Source organism: Drosophila kikkawai, chromosome 2L (assembly GCF_030179895.1).
Source record: "Drosophila kikkawai strain 14028-0561.14 chromosome 2L, DkikHiC1v2, whole genome shotgun sequence".
Taxonomy (NCBI): Eukaryota; Metazoa; Arthropoda; class Insecta; order Diptera; family Drosophilidae; genus Drosophila; species Drosophila kikkawai.
Window position 1 is genome coordinate 27158805 of NC_091728.1, and position 15463 is coordinate 27174267.

General features: G+C 37.5%; 1 protein-coding gene across 6 annotated transcripts in view; it reads left to right on the forward strand.

Moving 5' to 3' along the window:
- The first annotated feature begins 39 nt into the window (after positions 1-39).
- Positions 40-15463, forward strand: part of LOC138927918 (uncharacterized) — an 81044-nt gene continuing 65620 nt past the window's right edge. The window contains exons 1-2 of one of the 6 annotated variants that reach the window (XM_070283364.1): positions 40-1761; positions 11322-11438. In XM_070283364.1, the coding sequence (XP_070139465.1) occupies positions 11431-11438 (8 nt within the window). In that variant the 5' untranslated portion in view covers positions 40-1761; positions 11322-11430. Of the gene's footprint in view, positions 9997-11321; positions 11439-15463 lie in introns of those variants that run through there. The other 5 variants (XM_070283365.1, XM_070283361.1, XM_070283360.1 and 2 more) reach the window with 5 other exon arrangements.

Below are 15463 nucleotides of genomic sequence, written 5' to 3' on the forward strand. Positions count from 1 at the left end.
GTTGAGAATCATTGATGATGAGGTTCAGGCTACCGTTACTAATGTTAAATCTCATTAGGATTCTGTGAACTGGAAACAATAATGTATGATGTAATCGGACTTCTAAAAGGTTATTTTAAAACTCAAATAATATGTTATAACACCAAAATCAGTAATCAGTAGTTCAGAGAGTTTTTGATTTTACATCTTTTTACCGTCGATTAAAAACACCATTTAACGAAAAAGTAAATTTCATCAAAATATTATGTAATGCAAAATATTGAAAGATAAAGACTAAATTCCGGTTTGTCTACACCTAAAGTTCGATGGTCGGCTGCAGCGTCTGGTTTGATTAATTTTATATATATCTCAGGGCATTATTTTCTAAAATATCAAGTATATTACAATATAACAAAACGTATTTCTTACAGACGAATCTTATACCCTCGCGGAGTCTAATAATTTTGGTCAGAATTAAGCACAGAAGGAGTCTTTTCCGATACTATAAAGTCGAACAGCGTCAACAGCCGAGTCGATCTGGCCATGCCACGCAAACTAGTCTTTCTCTCAAGGAAACTTAGCATATAGTCTTTTGACTATTCTCTATATCGGATGATCGGAAATTTTGTTGAAAAGCGTAAATAAATTAGCAAAAATTTCTATATTTCAGGTTTTATCCGAATATGTTGTAAATCATCAAATTTCATTACGTTTATTGACAATTTTTATTTTTACAATTTTATATTTACAGGTTACATTAGCACTTTTACATTTACAGCTGTAATTTCGGAAATGACTGTCACTGCGTACAGTGGATACTTTTGATGCCACGACGCACAGTAGCGCCTTTTCTCATTTAGCGTTGCAAAAATCATATCTTTTAAACCAAATAAGGTAATCGAATAATTTAAACGGCATTGCACAGGTAATTGTTGTAAAATGTATATATGTACTGCATAAAGTACCACGCCCACAAATACGCCTTTTTAAAGGGTATCAAAGTGGAAAAATATTTTTTTTTCAATGAAAACAATTTTTAAAAAATATTTTTTATTTAATTTTTTATGTTTATTTTAATGTATTTGCTCAAATAAAAATAATTTGAAAACTGAAAAAAATTTTTTTTTGTTAATTCGAAGTGTAACCGCCACGCGCTACAGTTAGTATATTTCTTGAAATGTATGAAATTGTGTCGGTATTTTGGTATATTTTACCCTGAGTTGTTTTGGTTTTTTGCGTTGCATTTCCGCAGACGCAGCTCGACGCAGCCGATGAAAGTTAATTCTGATCCAGGAAAGATTCACGGAACTTGTAGTCCTAGTGTAGTCAGTGGCTTTCATTGGCGTCAGAAGATATAGACTACTTTAGGCAGAAAAAGGTGAAAAAAATGGACACCTGGCAGGTAGCGATTTACCTGTAGAAGCCCAAACCAAAGTGTCGTTTTTTTAGGTTCTTTAATAGTTTATGAATGTATCTATCATTTAAAGTAAAAACCATGACCATTGGTTTTATGGTTTTTTTGTAATATTACCTGAAAGTCGACCAATTTACACATTTATTTTGTATGATGCAAAAAACGAAACAAAGTTCAACTTTAAATGCTCATAACTTCTACAAAAAAAAATCTTAAAATTGATTTTATTGCAGATTCTGAATCCTTGTTAAATTTCCTGTCGAATAAGTATGGTTAAAATCGTTTTTGCGAACATGACTTTTTTGATTTTTGCAACGCTAATTGTTCGAGAGGCGCTACTGTGCGACGAAGACAAATTTAAAAGAATGGTAAATTAAGACTGTAAATGTCAAAATGATAATTTAAGACTGTAGTTGTAAAACAATAATTATACAGTTAAATATGATCGAAATTGGCATAACTTCGTATTTTAAACTTAATCGAAATCTAATAAATATATCAAATCAGTGTTTATTATACCCTTGCAGGGTATTATAATTTCAGTCAGAAGTTTGCAACGCAGTGAAGGAGACGTTTCCGACCCTATAAAGTATATATATTCTTGATCAGCATCAACAGCCGAGTCGATCTAGCCATGTCCGTCTGTCCGTCTGTCCATCTGTCCGTCTGTCCGTCTGTCCGTCTGTCTGTTTCTACGCAAACTAGTCCCTCAGTTTTAACGCTATCTGAATGAAACTTTGCATATAGTCTTCTATATGCTCTCACTGCTATATATGTCGGAACGGATCGGACGACTATATCATATAGCTGCCATACAAATGTTCGATATATTTGTAGAAAAAAAATTATAACTTTGTTGTTTTTGAACATTTTTGCACCATTTTTTAGATATGGCCATTTTTTATTATTTCAGAATTTTGGTAAAAATTTTATGAAAATCGGTCGACTATATGATATAGCTGCCATAGGAACGGTCGAGAAATAAATAGATAAAAAATTATAGTTTCGTTGTTTTTCAACGTATGTTTATCTACTCTGAGATATAAGCTTTTTTTATTATTCTAGAATTATGGTATAAATTTTATAAAAATCGGACAACTATATCATATAGCTGCCATATAAACCGATCGGTAGATGTAGAGAAAATGTAAAACTGGGAATGTAAAACTGTAACTGTCAAACTTTAAACATAATAAGTATAGGTAAAATGTAATGAAACTCTGTTTTGTGAGTGTTTACAGTATTTAAATCTATAATATAAACATCGAAACCAATCTGCAAGGGTATACAAACTTCGGCGTGCCGAAGTTAGCTTCCTTTCTTGTTATTTATAAATATGACAGGTAATTGTTGTAAACATTATACATATATGTACTTCTCAATGTGCCACGCCCAGATCCCCTCCTTTATAGGGTATTAAGGGGGTCTTCTCATTGGGCAACTTTTTTTTTCGATTTTTTTTTTTTTTTTTCATTTATTTATAGCTTGGGATGGTGTGTATATGTCCCCAAAAGGATTTTTAGAAATTCGAAATACTTTAGAAGATACAGACTTTTTTGTGAAGCAAGATCTATGCAAAATGAGCTTTTTTCAAACTTCAAACGCGTTTATCTCGAAACCACGTTTTTCGAACTGGCGGCCATGATATCTCCAGTTCAACTCAACCGATTTACATGAAACGAAGTGGAATCGACGCAGAATTGTCACCATTCTCGGCCCGAAATCGAAATTTTTTTTTTGAATAGCCGCCATTTTGTTTCAAAAAATTAAAAAAAAAATCTGTTCCGTCACCCGAAAATGACATCTATTCTGATTATAACCCCGTTTTTATTTTTCATTTCGGACGCTCTGGAGACCCTGAATCGTGGCCGCCAGGACGACACCTTTTTTTTCGACTACCAAGTTTGAAGTCTCATTATTCTTTGAACAACCCTCGTATCGAGGCAAGAACAACTTTTTTAGTTACTCTAAACATTTTTGAATATAATAAATAAAAAAAGTTTTCAATTATTCTTTGCGTTTTCAAATAAGAATTTTTTTAAAAAGGGTCCAAAAAACGGCTTTTGAATGAGAAGACCCCCTTAAAGGGAATAAATCGTTTTTTTTCATATAAAAACTAATTTTCCAAATTTAATATTTTTTTGCATTATATTTTTTGGTTTGATTTATTTAAAATTATTTGGAACACGGAAGAAACATTTTTAATTTGAACCATTTTATTCTGTTATGTCTGTTCGTGACTTTACATGCCGCAGAGATGCAATAAATGGGTCAGATGATGCAGTTGACATGTTGAACAGGTTTTCATTGAAGCTGCAGTTGGTAAACTTTTTGGTAGATTTCGGTATATTGTACCCTGGATTGTTTTGGCGTTTGTTCGAGAGGCGCTATTGTACGCAGTAGCACTTTGGTCCAACCGACCACATTTATCGGTCAAAATTAATACGTCTATTAATTTAAGGGATATAACTGAAAACTTTACCAATCCTAATATTTTACTTATACGATGATACTGGATCAAAATTATCTGTATCAAGAAACTATATCCCATAGCTTTTATAGGAAAGATTTAGAAATTTTTTAGATACATTTACGAATTTTCGGTTACCTCAAGATTATGTTATCTTAACGAAAATTAATAATTTATATACACTTGCAGGGTATTATAATTTCAGTCAGAAGTTTGCAACGCAGTGAAGGAGACGTTTCCGACCATATAAAGTATATATATTCTTGATCAGCATCAACAGCCGAGTCGATCTAGCCATGTCCGTCTGTCCGTCTGTCCGTCTGTCCGTCCGTCTGTCCGTCCGTCCGTCTGTCCGTTTCTACGCAAACTAGTCCCTCAGTTTTAAAGCTATCTGAATGAAACTTTGCATATAGTCTTCTATATACTCTCACTGCTATATATGTCGGAACGGGCCGGATCGGACGAATTTATCATATAGCTGCCATACAAATGTTCGATAAATTTTTAGAAAAAAAATAATAACTTGGCTGTTTTTCAATATTTTTGCATTATTTTTGAGATATTGCCATTTTATATTATTTCAGAATTTCCGTAAAAATTTTATGTAAATAGGACGACTATATCTTATAGCTGCCACAGGAACGATCGGAAAATGAATAGGAAAAAAACTATAACTTCGTTGTTTTTCAACATATTCTTATCTACTTTTAGATATGAGCTTCTTTTATTATTTCAGAATTTTGGTAAAAATTTTATGAAAATCGGACAACTATATCATATAGCTGCCATAGAAGCGATCCGTAGATGTAGAGAAAAGTAAAGCTGAGAATGTAAAACTGTATCTGTCAAACTGTAAACATTATAAGTATAGGTAAAATGAAGTGAAACTCTGTTTTGTGTGTGTTTTCAGCATTATAATTTATAATATAAATATAAAAACCAATCTGCAAGGGTATACAAACTTCGGCGTGCCGAAGTTAGCTTACTTTCTTGTTTAAGAAATCGAATCACGAATTCCTATCGTTTATGTAAAAAGGGAAGTGATCGAAGCAGGCGGAGAGCTCCGAAGTGACGGCAGCAAAGTAGGAATAGGGAGAATAATATTCATTGAGTTTTTTGGAGTTCAGCAGTTCGGTTGAAATTCAGCAGATACAAAAGCAGAGAAAATAACTAAAGTTGAATAAAAACGGGAAAAAGCAGAAAACTTGCAAATTTTAGAAACATATATAATATCCGAAAATTAGTATAATAAAACGTAACAAAAGACGGTAAATACCCATCTCACATTTATATAGGAAGAATCAGGAAAAAAATTAACTTTTTGCATGTACATAATTGCATACAAAATGGATTATAAAAACTTTCTACGATTCAAAATTTTTATTTGAAAACCCAAGGCGTATTATCCAAACCCAATTCACTTCTCCAAAGGAATAGATAACCGGAAATGAGTATCTTGCTTGCGAAGATTTGGAAGCCCTTGAACCAGATTGTTGAATGCGCTTTTATTTACACGGAAACTTTCTTTACAAAATTCGTCTGAATTTCTGGCAACATCCTCCTCTCAAAATGAGCCGAATCGTGGCTGTTGTAATTCGCTTAAATTATTATATAATAATGTTTTTTCGTAATGAGTTAGCTGATTTTTCCTACAAAAGTCCAAACGCTGCGATTTTGCAGCAACTCGAAGGTTGCTGGAGACATCCCAGTCAAATCCATGAACTTTATCATGGTAACTTTATGTTGCTCCATTGCTGATATCAGGCTTTCGTCGTTCATTTTCGTAATTTCATTTTGTTTCCAATAACCTTAAACAGGCTGTCAAAAACTAACGCATATAAATTGAGTTATGTAGTATAAACATGCTGTCAACGTTCTTGCGTTAATTTCGATTTCGATAGGTATCTCAGATCGGTCAAAATTACTGTATTTCTTAAATTTTTTTTTTATATTAATAAGTTTGCATTAGTAAAAAGACGTCGACGAAAGGAAAGCAGCAGAGCTTGCGCAGAGTATAAACCGTCCACATGAGGCGGTCAATTTGTTCGTAGACAGTCAAGCGGCGATAAGATCTATGCAATCATCAGCGGTCAGTTCCAAAAATGTACTGGCAAGCAGGGAGTCACTAGATAGCCTGAGCACGACTAAGTCAGTGGGTTCCCAGCCACCAAGGCATAGACGGTAACGAAACCGCGGACGGACTTGCAAAGGAAGGCGTTGGACTGGCGAGTGAAAGAACAGAAAACGTCCCTATCTCCCTAAGAACGTTCCAAAGCGAGCTAGAGAGACGGGCTGACGCAAGCGCAAAAAGCAGGTGGAGGAGTAATTCCGCAACCTGCAGAATATCAAAAATCATGTGCAAAGAACACAATGAGAAACTCACCCACTACGTGCTGCATCTTTCGCGGAAGGACTGCAGAAGGTATTCTAACAGTTCACTGCATGTCTGCTGCACATGCAGTCTAGCTGGGTATTACCCACAACGCCAAATGCCGGAAATGTGATGAATCCGAGGCAACCGAAACCTTGGAGCATCTCATTTGCAAATGTCCGACCCTAACGAGGGCAAGAATGAGATACCTACCCTCTCCAGTTCCCGAATGATCGGGAAATTAATAGAAAAAAATATAACTTTGTTGTTGTTCACGCCAGAAAGGCGCTCAATTTCGGGAGGCAGTGTGATCCCGAACGCTCTCCTTTTCTCTCCCTCTTCCTCCGGACTTCCAGTCCTAGAGCTTCCAATCCGCTTTCCCTAGCTTTAGTTTCTTTTGTATTGACCAGTACCAATTTACTTCTGATCAAATAAAGACATCGACGCCCGTCGCGTAACACCCCGATAAGTCTCCGTGTTCTTATTTCGAGTGCATTTCAGCTTAAAGCCGCCCCCCTCCAACATTTGGTCCATCAGAGCCGGATTTTTCGTCGCATCTACCAGTAGCTCCGGTGGCTTTAAAACCGCACAAGATAAGTTCAAATATATTATTGCTGCCGGTCATACAGTTAGGTTTTGCGAAGCTCAATTCGTCTTAATCTCTCTGTATGATTATTGTCTAAATCCAAGTCCGATTAATCCGACACTACGGCAGCATAAGAAGTTCCAATTCCAAATCCAAAATATTCGTTTTCTACATTTTTCAATATCTGTGCCAAAATCCAAATTGTGTGTGTAAATAAATGCAATAGCCACAGTGAGAATTTATTTCCAATAGTTCTCAATTCCTCTTCGTTAACTGTGTTTCCGCTAGCATTTATTTACATTTACATACACATTAAATACAGTCCACCCCACAAGACTACAATCGCTGTCAACATTGACAGTTTCCCATATTCGAGAAATTATATCCAAATAATTTCTATACAAGATCCACGGGTTCCAAAATTCATAAAGTGTTTGTTTAAATAAATGTCTAAGCCACAGTAAAACTTTCCAATTACGAATTATTCTTAATTCCTTCTCGTTTACTGTGTTCCCGCTAGCATTTATTTACATTACATACATACTCCAAATACAGTCCATTTCACTCCGAAACTTATATTTACAAATTTACAACAATAACTGTCCGCAGCTACTAAAATTACAAATTTATTTAATTCGTACATATATTTGTTGTTTATTACTCCCTCGCTCTATCCTGAGCTGCAATACGTATTTACATACATACATAATCGTCTGCATACGACGCTCCAATATTTGGCCATTTTTTCCGCCTCTCCTTATCTCCGCTATTTTGCACTTGCATACGACAAGTGCACAAATATACACACACACGTATTGGTTCCGAAATACAGCACCGGTCAATCACATAAGTCCAGATAAATAAAATAATTTGTAAATTATTTTATATTAAAATTCCAACTAACTAATTAAGTTAGAAATCCAAGTGCGCTTCCGTATCCGCATTAGTGTGACCGTTTTTTCGCTGCTGACCGGAATTATTGAATTAATTCAAATATTCCCGATTTAAATTCCATACGGGAAAACTACGATTTTCCAAAATTAATTATATATAATAATTATTACGACTCCGATTGGTTCCTAAATTCCCAATCAAACTTCGACACATAAATTTTAATATATATTTATAGTACATTTTTGTAAAAAAAAAAAAAAATCCAAAATGGCTCCTTCAATTTCAAACAAATTTACTTTGATCTGTGACCGTCTGAGTCACTTCGAGTCCAGAGTCTGCAATCCAGCAGCACCCACTCCATCCAAGTACTCTTGTCAAATCCATCTCGACCAAGTCCGAGCGCTATGGGACAAGGTCGAGACAGAGTACGAAGCTTGTTCAGAGCTAATTTCAGTTGGTTTAGAGGGCGCTGCAGACACCTTGCCTACTCTTAAGGCAAAATACGACGACACCTATTCCATTTATGAACGGTGTGCCGCCAAGTTCATGGAACAGATCGATACGATCTCTGCTAAAGCAGCTCCAGTCCAACCTCCTGCGCCCCAAAATTCCTTTCCGTCTGGCTATCGGCTTCCTCCGTGCGAAACGGAAGTGTTCTCGGGCGATTATCTTCGCTGGCCGACTTTCCGAGACCTTTTCACAGCGGTCTATATCGACAATCCTACGCTGACCCCTGTAGAAAAGTTGTTCTATTTAAATGCCAAGACGAGTGGTGAAGCTCATTCCATAGTTTCGAATTCGCCACTGACCAACGACGGTTTCCGCTCAGCATGGGAAAACCTATCTGAGCGTTTCGAAAATAAACGCGCGTTGGTGAACAGCCAACTGAAGAAATTACTAAACATACAATCCATTGAACGCGAATCCTCGGCAGCCTTGAAGGAGCTGCAGAATACAATTCAAAATTGCCTCACATCCCTAACTCTGTCCGGCCTTCCTACGGATAATTGGGATTGTCTATTGGTTTATTTGTGTTCCTCGAAGCTTCCAAAGCTAACGCTCTCCTTGTGGGAGCAATCCCTACCAAATAAAACCGAAATTCCGACGTGGCTAGAACTTGATTCGTTCCTTACTGAGCGCCACAGAACTCTGGAAACCATCGATTCTCTCCAGCCTCCTACGTTACGCCTCAGTCCGTCCAAACCGACAAAATCCATCGTGGCACCGCGAGTACTGAAATCCTTTAGTACGCGGATTGTTCCCATATCCAAAAGATGCGATTTATGTTCTGCAGAGAACCATCCAGTGCGTTTGTGTCCACGTTTCCTTCAGATGACGATAGTCGATCGACCATCTTACATTGAGAAAAAGCAGTTGTGCTCAAATTGCTTTGCAAGCGGTCATCCACTCCGTAATTGCACAAGCGCCCACAGCTGTCTTATTTGTCACGGTCGGCATCACACATTGTTGCATCCAAGCAACACTTCATCCAGTGTTCCGAATCCTCGTGATGACGCACCACAAATTCCCGCACCCATCCAAAGAGTTTCCTCGTTCTCCACACGAGTGACCACTTCTGCCGATTCCAATTACTGGGTTCCGTACGACGACAGCAAGTGCAGACGTTCCCGAGGTATTTTATCCTACCAATGCCGAGTCTGCCAAGGGAACCATCCTCTTCGGAAGTGCCACCGTTTTCTCCGGCTTGATGCGAAGAAACGGCTCCAGACAGTCATCGACAGGAAGTACTGCGTCAACTGCCTGGCCCACCACCATTCCGGAGGATCCTGTCGAAGTAGCGACCGATGCCAGTCGTGTGGACAGGATCACCACACCCTTCTACATGCCGACGAACGCTCAGCGTTATCCTACGCTTTCCAGAGCTAATACTTCCTGGTACTTTTGCTGCGTATCCTCGCAAGGGGGGGGAGAATGTTCACGCCAGTGTGATCCTTTTCTCTCCCTCTTCCTCCGGACTTCCAGTCCTAGAGCTTCCAATCCGCTCTCCCTAGCTTTAGTTTCTTTTGTATTGACCAGTACCAATTTACTTCTGATCAAATAAAGACATCGACGCCCGTCGCGTAACACCCCGATAAGTCTCCGTGTTCTTATTTCGAGTGCATTTCAGAGTTAGAGCCGCCCCCCTCCAGCAGTTGTTTTTCAACGTATTTTCATCTACTCTGAGATATAAGATTATTTTATTATTTCATAATTTTGGTATAAATTTTATGAAAATTCGACAACTATATCATATATCTGCCATAGGAGCGATCGGTAAATGTAGAGAAAATGTAAAGCTGGGAATGTAAAACTGTAACTGTCAAACTGTAAACATAATAAGTGTAGGTAAGCCAGAATGGCTGGATTCTTAAGGGAGGATATCCATGTAAAAAATAGTTTATTATTTAAAGCAGCGATGGGCACGAGACCTAACGGTTTGAGCAGCAGCTCGGTCAGAAAAAAAAAAAAAAAAAAAAAAAACCCCCAGCGTTACGACGCGTCGCAGCCACGCGACACACAGAATGTGCGAGCCGAGAAAATACACTGACAAAAACTTTTTGAGTAGATCAATATCTTCAGCCATTTTTGCGTGCATTTATGTCCGCCTAAGAAAAACGACTGCAAAAAAATTTTTTTCTTTAGTGCAGCTCGGTCGCTTGTGTTTTGTTGTTGCAAACTCGGGATCGCTCGCTACCTGCGCCAAAGGTCAGTGTGGTTGTTTTTGTAAATCTTCACGGTTCGCTGGTCGCGAGGAACGACTGCAATGTGCGACTTGCTGGCGCCTCCGAAAAAAGATAACGGTTTGAGCAGTGTGAGCAAATTGTGGCACGGCGTGTCCATCGCTGATTTAAAGAATATACTGTGTAAGTTTCATTATCAAATTCCAACTTTAAGTGCCTCAAAACAAGTATGCTTGACTATTTCCTACATTAAAAAATTCACGAATAATGCCTAAATTTTGACCGTTTACATAAATATATATCCTCTTTAATGATCCAATTGCGTTCCGAAGTTAGCTTCCTTTCTTGTTTTCAGTTTAATTAAGGTTAGGTTAGGTTTAACCAAACGGCCTGATGGGGCCACGCATAGGCCCATATGGCCCTTAGTTGTCCGGGAAATTTCTGGATGGACCTAGAGACTATTTACGCAAAAGAAATACTCCAAGGTTTCGGTTGCCTCGGATTCATCACATTTCCGGCATTTGGCGATGTCGGTAATACCCAGCTTGACTGCATTTGCTGCAGACAGGCAGTGACCTGTTAGAATACCCACTAACATTCTGCAATTCTTCCGTGGAAGATGCAGCACGTAGTGAGTGAGTTTATCGCTGGGCTCTTTGCACATGATTTTTGATATTCGGCAGGTTGTGGAATTACTCCTTAACCTGCGTTTTGCGCTTGCGTTAGCCGTCTCCCTAGCTCGCTTTGGACAATCCTTTTACCAATTTTCCCACAGCTGCGCAGTTAACCTTAGTTACCCCGAGTTTTTTAGGGCTATTCCCATGGCCTGAATTGATCTGTCACTTCCTGCCAAGAACCAAGCCCTAAAATAAAAGAGAAAACCAGAACAGAAACAAAAATTAAGGCAACTTTTATGCCTTTTCCAGAACAAGCCCATGGTGGTGGAGCCGAGCGACTTTGAAGTCTTTATAGCCAAAAATAAAACAGTTATCTAGAACGATCCCCAGAGGGAGCTGCTCATCTATCCCCCTGACGATGTCTCAGTGAGTAGATATACATGTGTTTTGTGGAAGCAAAAGAAACAAAGAATTTTAAAATGAATTCATGAAGTTGTTCTTGGTCTTAAGAGGTTTTCAATAAATGTAAACTTTAAAGGTGTTTATATTTTCTTTTTACAAAGTTATATTTACTTTAACTCTGTATTTGAATAATTTATGTCATATCACCGCTTCCACAATTGACCTTTTGTTAATTTTTCATTTCCATATCAATATTTATTGCTTTATTCATTCTTCAGAAGATCATCACGCCCCGCAAGCAACGCGATTCTTTGTCCCCTGCATGATCCCTTTATAATTGGCAACGCAAACAACTCATACTAGGTCACTTTCCAACAAAATTGGCGTTGCCATCCTTCTTAATAAAACAAAAGCGATTTGTAAATATTTACAAAGCAAATTATTGTATTAAGCCTAGTACTCTGACGACGAAAATCCGCTGTAACGTGTTATAGCGGAATCGCTCTTTATTTGGCTACCGAGCTAGTGTGACCAAAAAAATTAAGGAAAAGCCATGAAACGCCATGAAAATGTACCTTTTATGGCGTTTAATGCTTCTCTTTGGTCAAACTGGACAGCTGTTTGTAAACAAATTTTTCAAAAATATATTTCAAATATTAATAAATATGGCATTAAAATGTCCCTTGTGGGTAAAATTCCATATTCTGGGCTTCGACTTGACAGCCCCTATACATGCCATTTTATTCCTTCAACTTTCCCTCCATTGGGGGTGTAAGAATAAATCAAATGAATTAATGTTACACCCCGAGATCATCTGTTTACTATCGTGATCTGGCAACGCCATTCAATTTGAACAGCCATCATTTTTGTCGTCAGAGTACCGGCAAAATCGACGAGGCACAAATTTCTTCTTTTTCCTTTTTTCACACCGTTTTTATACCCTTGCAGGGTATTATAATTTCAGTCAAAAGTTTGCAACGCAGTGAAGGAGACGTTTCCGACCCTATAAAGTATATATATTCTTGATCAGCATCAACAGCCGAGTCGATATAGCCATGTCCGTCTGTCCGTCTGTCCATCTGTCCGTCTGTCTGTTTCTACGCAAACTAGTCCCTCAGTTTTAAAGCTATCTGAATGAAACTTTGCATATAGTCTTCTATATGCTCTCACTGCTATATATGTCGGAACGGGCCGGATCGGACGACTATATCATATAGCTGCCATACAAATGTTCGATAAATTTTTAGAAAAATTTTAACTTGGCTGTTTTTCAATATTATTCCATCATTTTTGAGATATAGCCTTTTTATATTATTCCAGAATTTTGGTAAAAATTTTATGAAAATCGGAGCACTATATCTTATAGCTGCCATAGGAACGATCGGGAAATTAATAGGAAACAAAATATAACTTCGTTGTTTTTCAACGTATTTTCATCTACTCTGAGATATGAGCTTTTTTTTTATTATTCTAAAACTTTGGTATACATTTCATAAAAATCGGACAACTATATCATATAGCTGCCATAGGAGCGATCGGTAGATGTAAAGAAAATGTAAAGGTGTGAATGTAAAACTGTAACTGTCAAACTGTAAACATAATAAGTATAGGTAAAATGTAATGAAATAATATCTGCAAGGGTATACAAACTTCGGCGTGCCGAAGTTAGCTTCCTTTCTTGTTTTATATAGAGTTTGGCCGCTGTAACACGTGTTACAACGGATTTTCGTCGTCAGAGTACTAGGCTTTAAAATAAAAACCGAAAGATACGAGCAACTAATTTATTTCTTTCACGAATGTCACAAATAAATAACGGCAAATAATGAGAAAAAAAATTGGAAATGTTAAAGTTTGCTGAATAAAGTTAGCAGGACATAAAAAAACAAGGCTAACAAATTGAACGACAATTTTTTTTCTTTCACGAAAAATTAACGGCAAATTATAATATAATCAAAATTATGAACATGATCTATATATATAAAAATGGAGACAAAAAATGTTACTAATGGCATCACAAGAGAACGGCTGGGCCGATTTGGCTCAAATTTTTTTCAGTTGTTTGTAATTGTCAGAAGAAGGTAAGAAGGTAAGAAAATTTTGGGAAGACCTTCCGGAAAAGTCGCTAGCGGCTCAACAGATGGACACACTGTTGTATGTAAAATTCTGAAACACCCTACAAAGATCATAGCTGCGTTGAAATTGTGTATCAACGAACTAGGTAAAAAATATTTAAACAAAAAAATCGACCTAACGAAGCATTACCAAAGTGAGCTTAAACAATTGGAAGTAATGCCTGCTGTTAGAGGCAATAAGTAATCAGAATTTCCGTAATAGTCGGACGCAAGAGGAACGTACAGAAATAAATGGACGTGCCCAAATGGCACAGCTTCTCGCTCCACAAAGATCACCTCAAGCCCGACATAATAATAGAGAAAGACGAGCCGCAAATGAAAACTTGAATCGCGCTGCATTCGCATACAATCCTGAAACATCCTACAAGGATCTTACCTGCGTTGTTATTGGTTCATTGTCTAGGATTGCAATGCACTGAAGTTTCGGTTGGAAACCCCCGGCTTATGCTGTGCAGGTGGCAAAATTAAATTGCCCGTTTTGGCTCATCCACCAGGGCCATTGTATTCGCTACTATATAGAAATTCAGCCCAATCAAACAGTTTCCTAAATCTTGCACAAAAATATAACGGATGCTTTCCAATTACGTCATTTGGAGTCGAGGTTTTTCATCAATCAGGCTACAATCCAAGTTATAAGCTAATGGCGTCTCTTTATTATCAAAATTAACAACTCACATTTTTTAAAATTGCATTCCAACATTCAGATTCATGGGCAAATTCAACACCGAGCGGGCGCTTTGTTATCACCACAAAACAAAGATCTTAAATTCCTTCAGATCTATTTCATTGGTGATTCGGCAGTTGAACTAAATCACCGCTGTGCAATTTTTACTGAAACTTAACGTGAAATTATCGAACAATTGCAAAAACTTCTCTATGTGCATAATGAATTGGTCAGATTGTTCAAAACTTCATTGGATATAATGCATTATGACGAACATAAAATCATTATCAGCGCTGACAAAAGACCCACTGGTAGCCATGCAAGACAATTTAACGCTCCCACTATCAATGAACACGCAGTGGTGATTGTTGGCGAGAATGTGGAATAACGCGATATTGTTTTTAACCGTCGGGATAATGGCCAAGTGCAGCGAGTTTATGAGACTCATCGGTCACATGATGCTCTTCAATATCCGTTAATGTTCTGTCGTGGAGAAGGTGGGTATCACTTCAACATAAAGATGGTCAATCCAACGACAGGTTTGTTTACAAGTCATCACTCCTTTTTGATTCTACAACTAAGTTTGAATTCAAATTCTAGGAGAAGAAACGAATAAGAACGTCAACTCTATGAATTTTGATGCGTATCGATTGATGATTCGACTAGATGTTGACAATCATCTGTTAAGATACCACCGTTTGTTTCAACAGTACTGTGTCTCAATTTCATTCGTTTTAATCAGTCGAAGTTGCGGTCAGACGAGTACATTCACTTGCGTGACGCCATCGCTACTGAAGGACACGCGAACAACATCGGTTGTTTGACCAATCTCCCAGCAACTTATGTTGGAAGTCCGCGCCATATGCAAGGGCAAATTTAAAGGAGAGGTAGTTCTTATCCCACGAATTCCTATTATTCCAACAGATCTTCCATTCCAATTCAAGACGATTCAGTTCCCAGTTCGATTGGCATTTGCGATGACCATCAATAAATCGCAAGGCCAATCGTTGGAAGTCTGCAGGATAAATCTAGAATATCCATATTTTTCACATGGCCAGCTATACGTAGCCTGTTCGCGTGTGGGAAAGCCGTCATCATTATTTATTTTTACACCGGATAACAAAACAAAAAATATTGTTTATCAGATCGCTCTCCACAGATTTCAAGTCAAAAAAATTTGTCAATCCAACGACAGGTTTGTTTAAAAGTCATCACTTCTTTTTGATTCTGAACTAATTTTGAATTCAAATTTT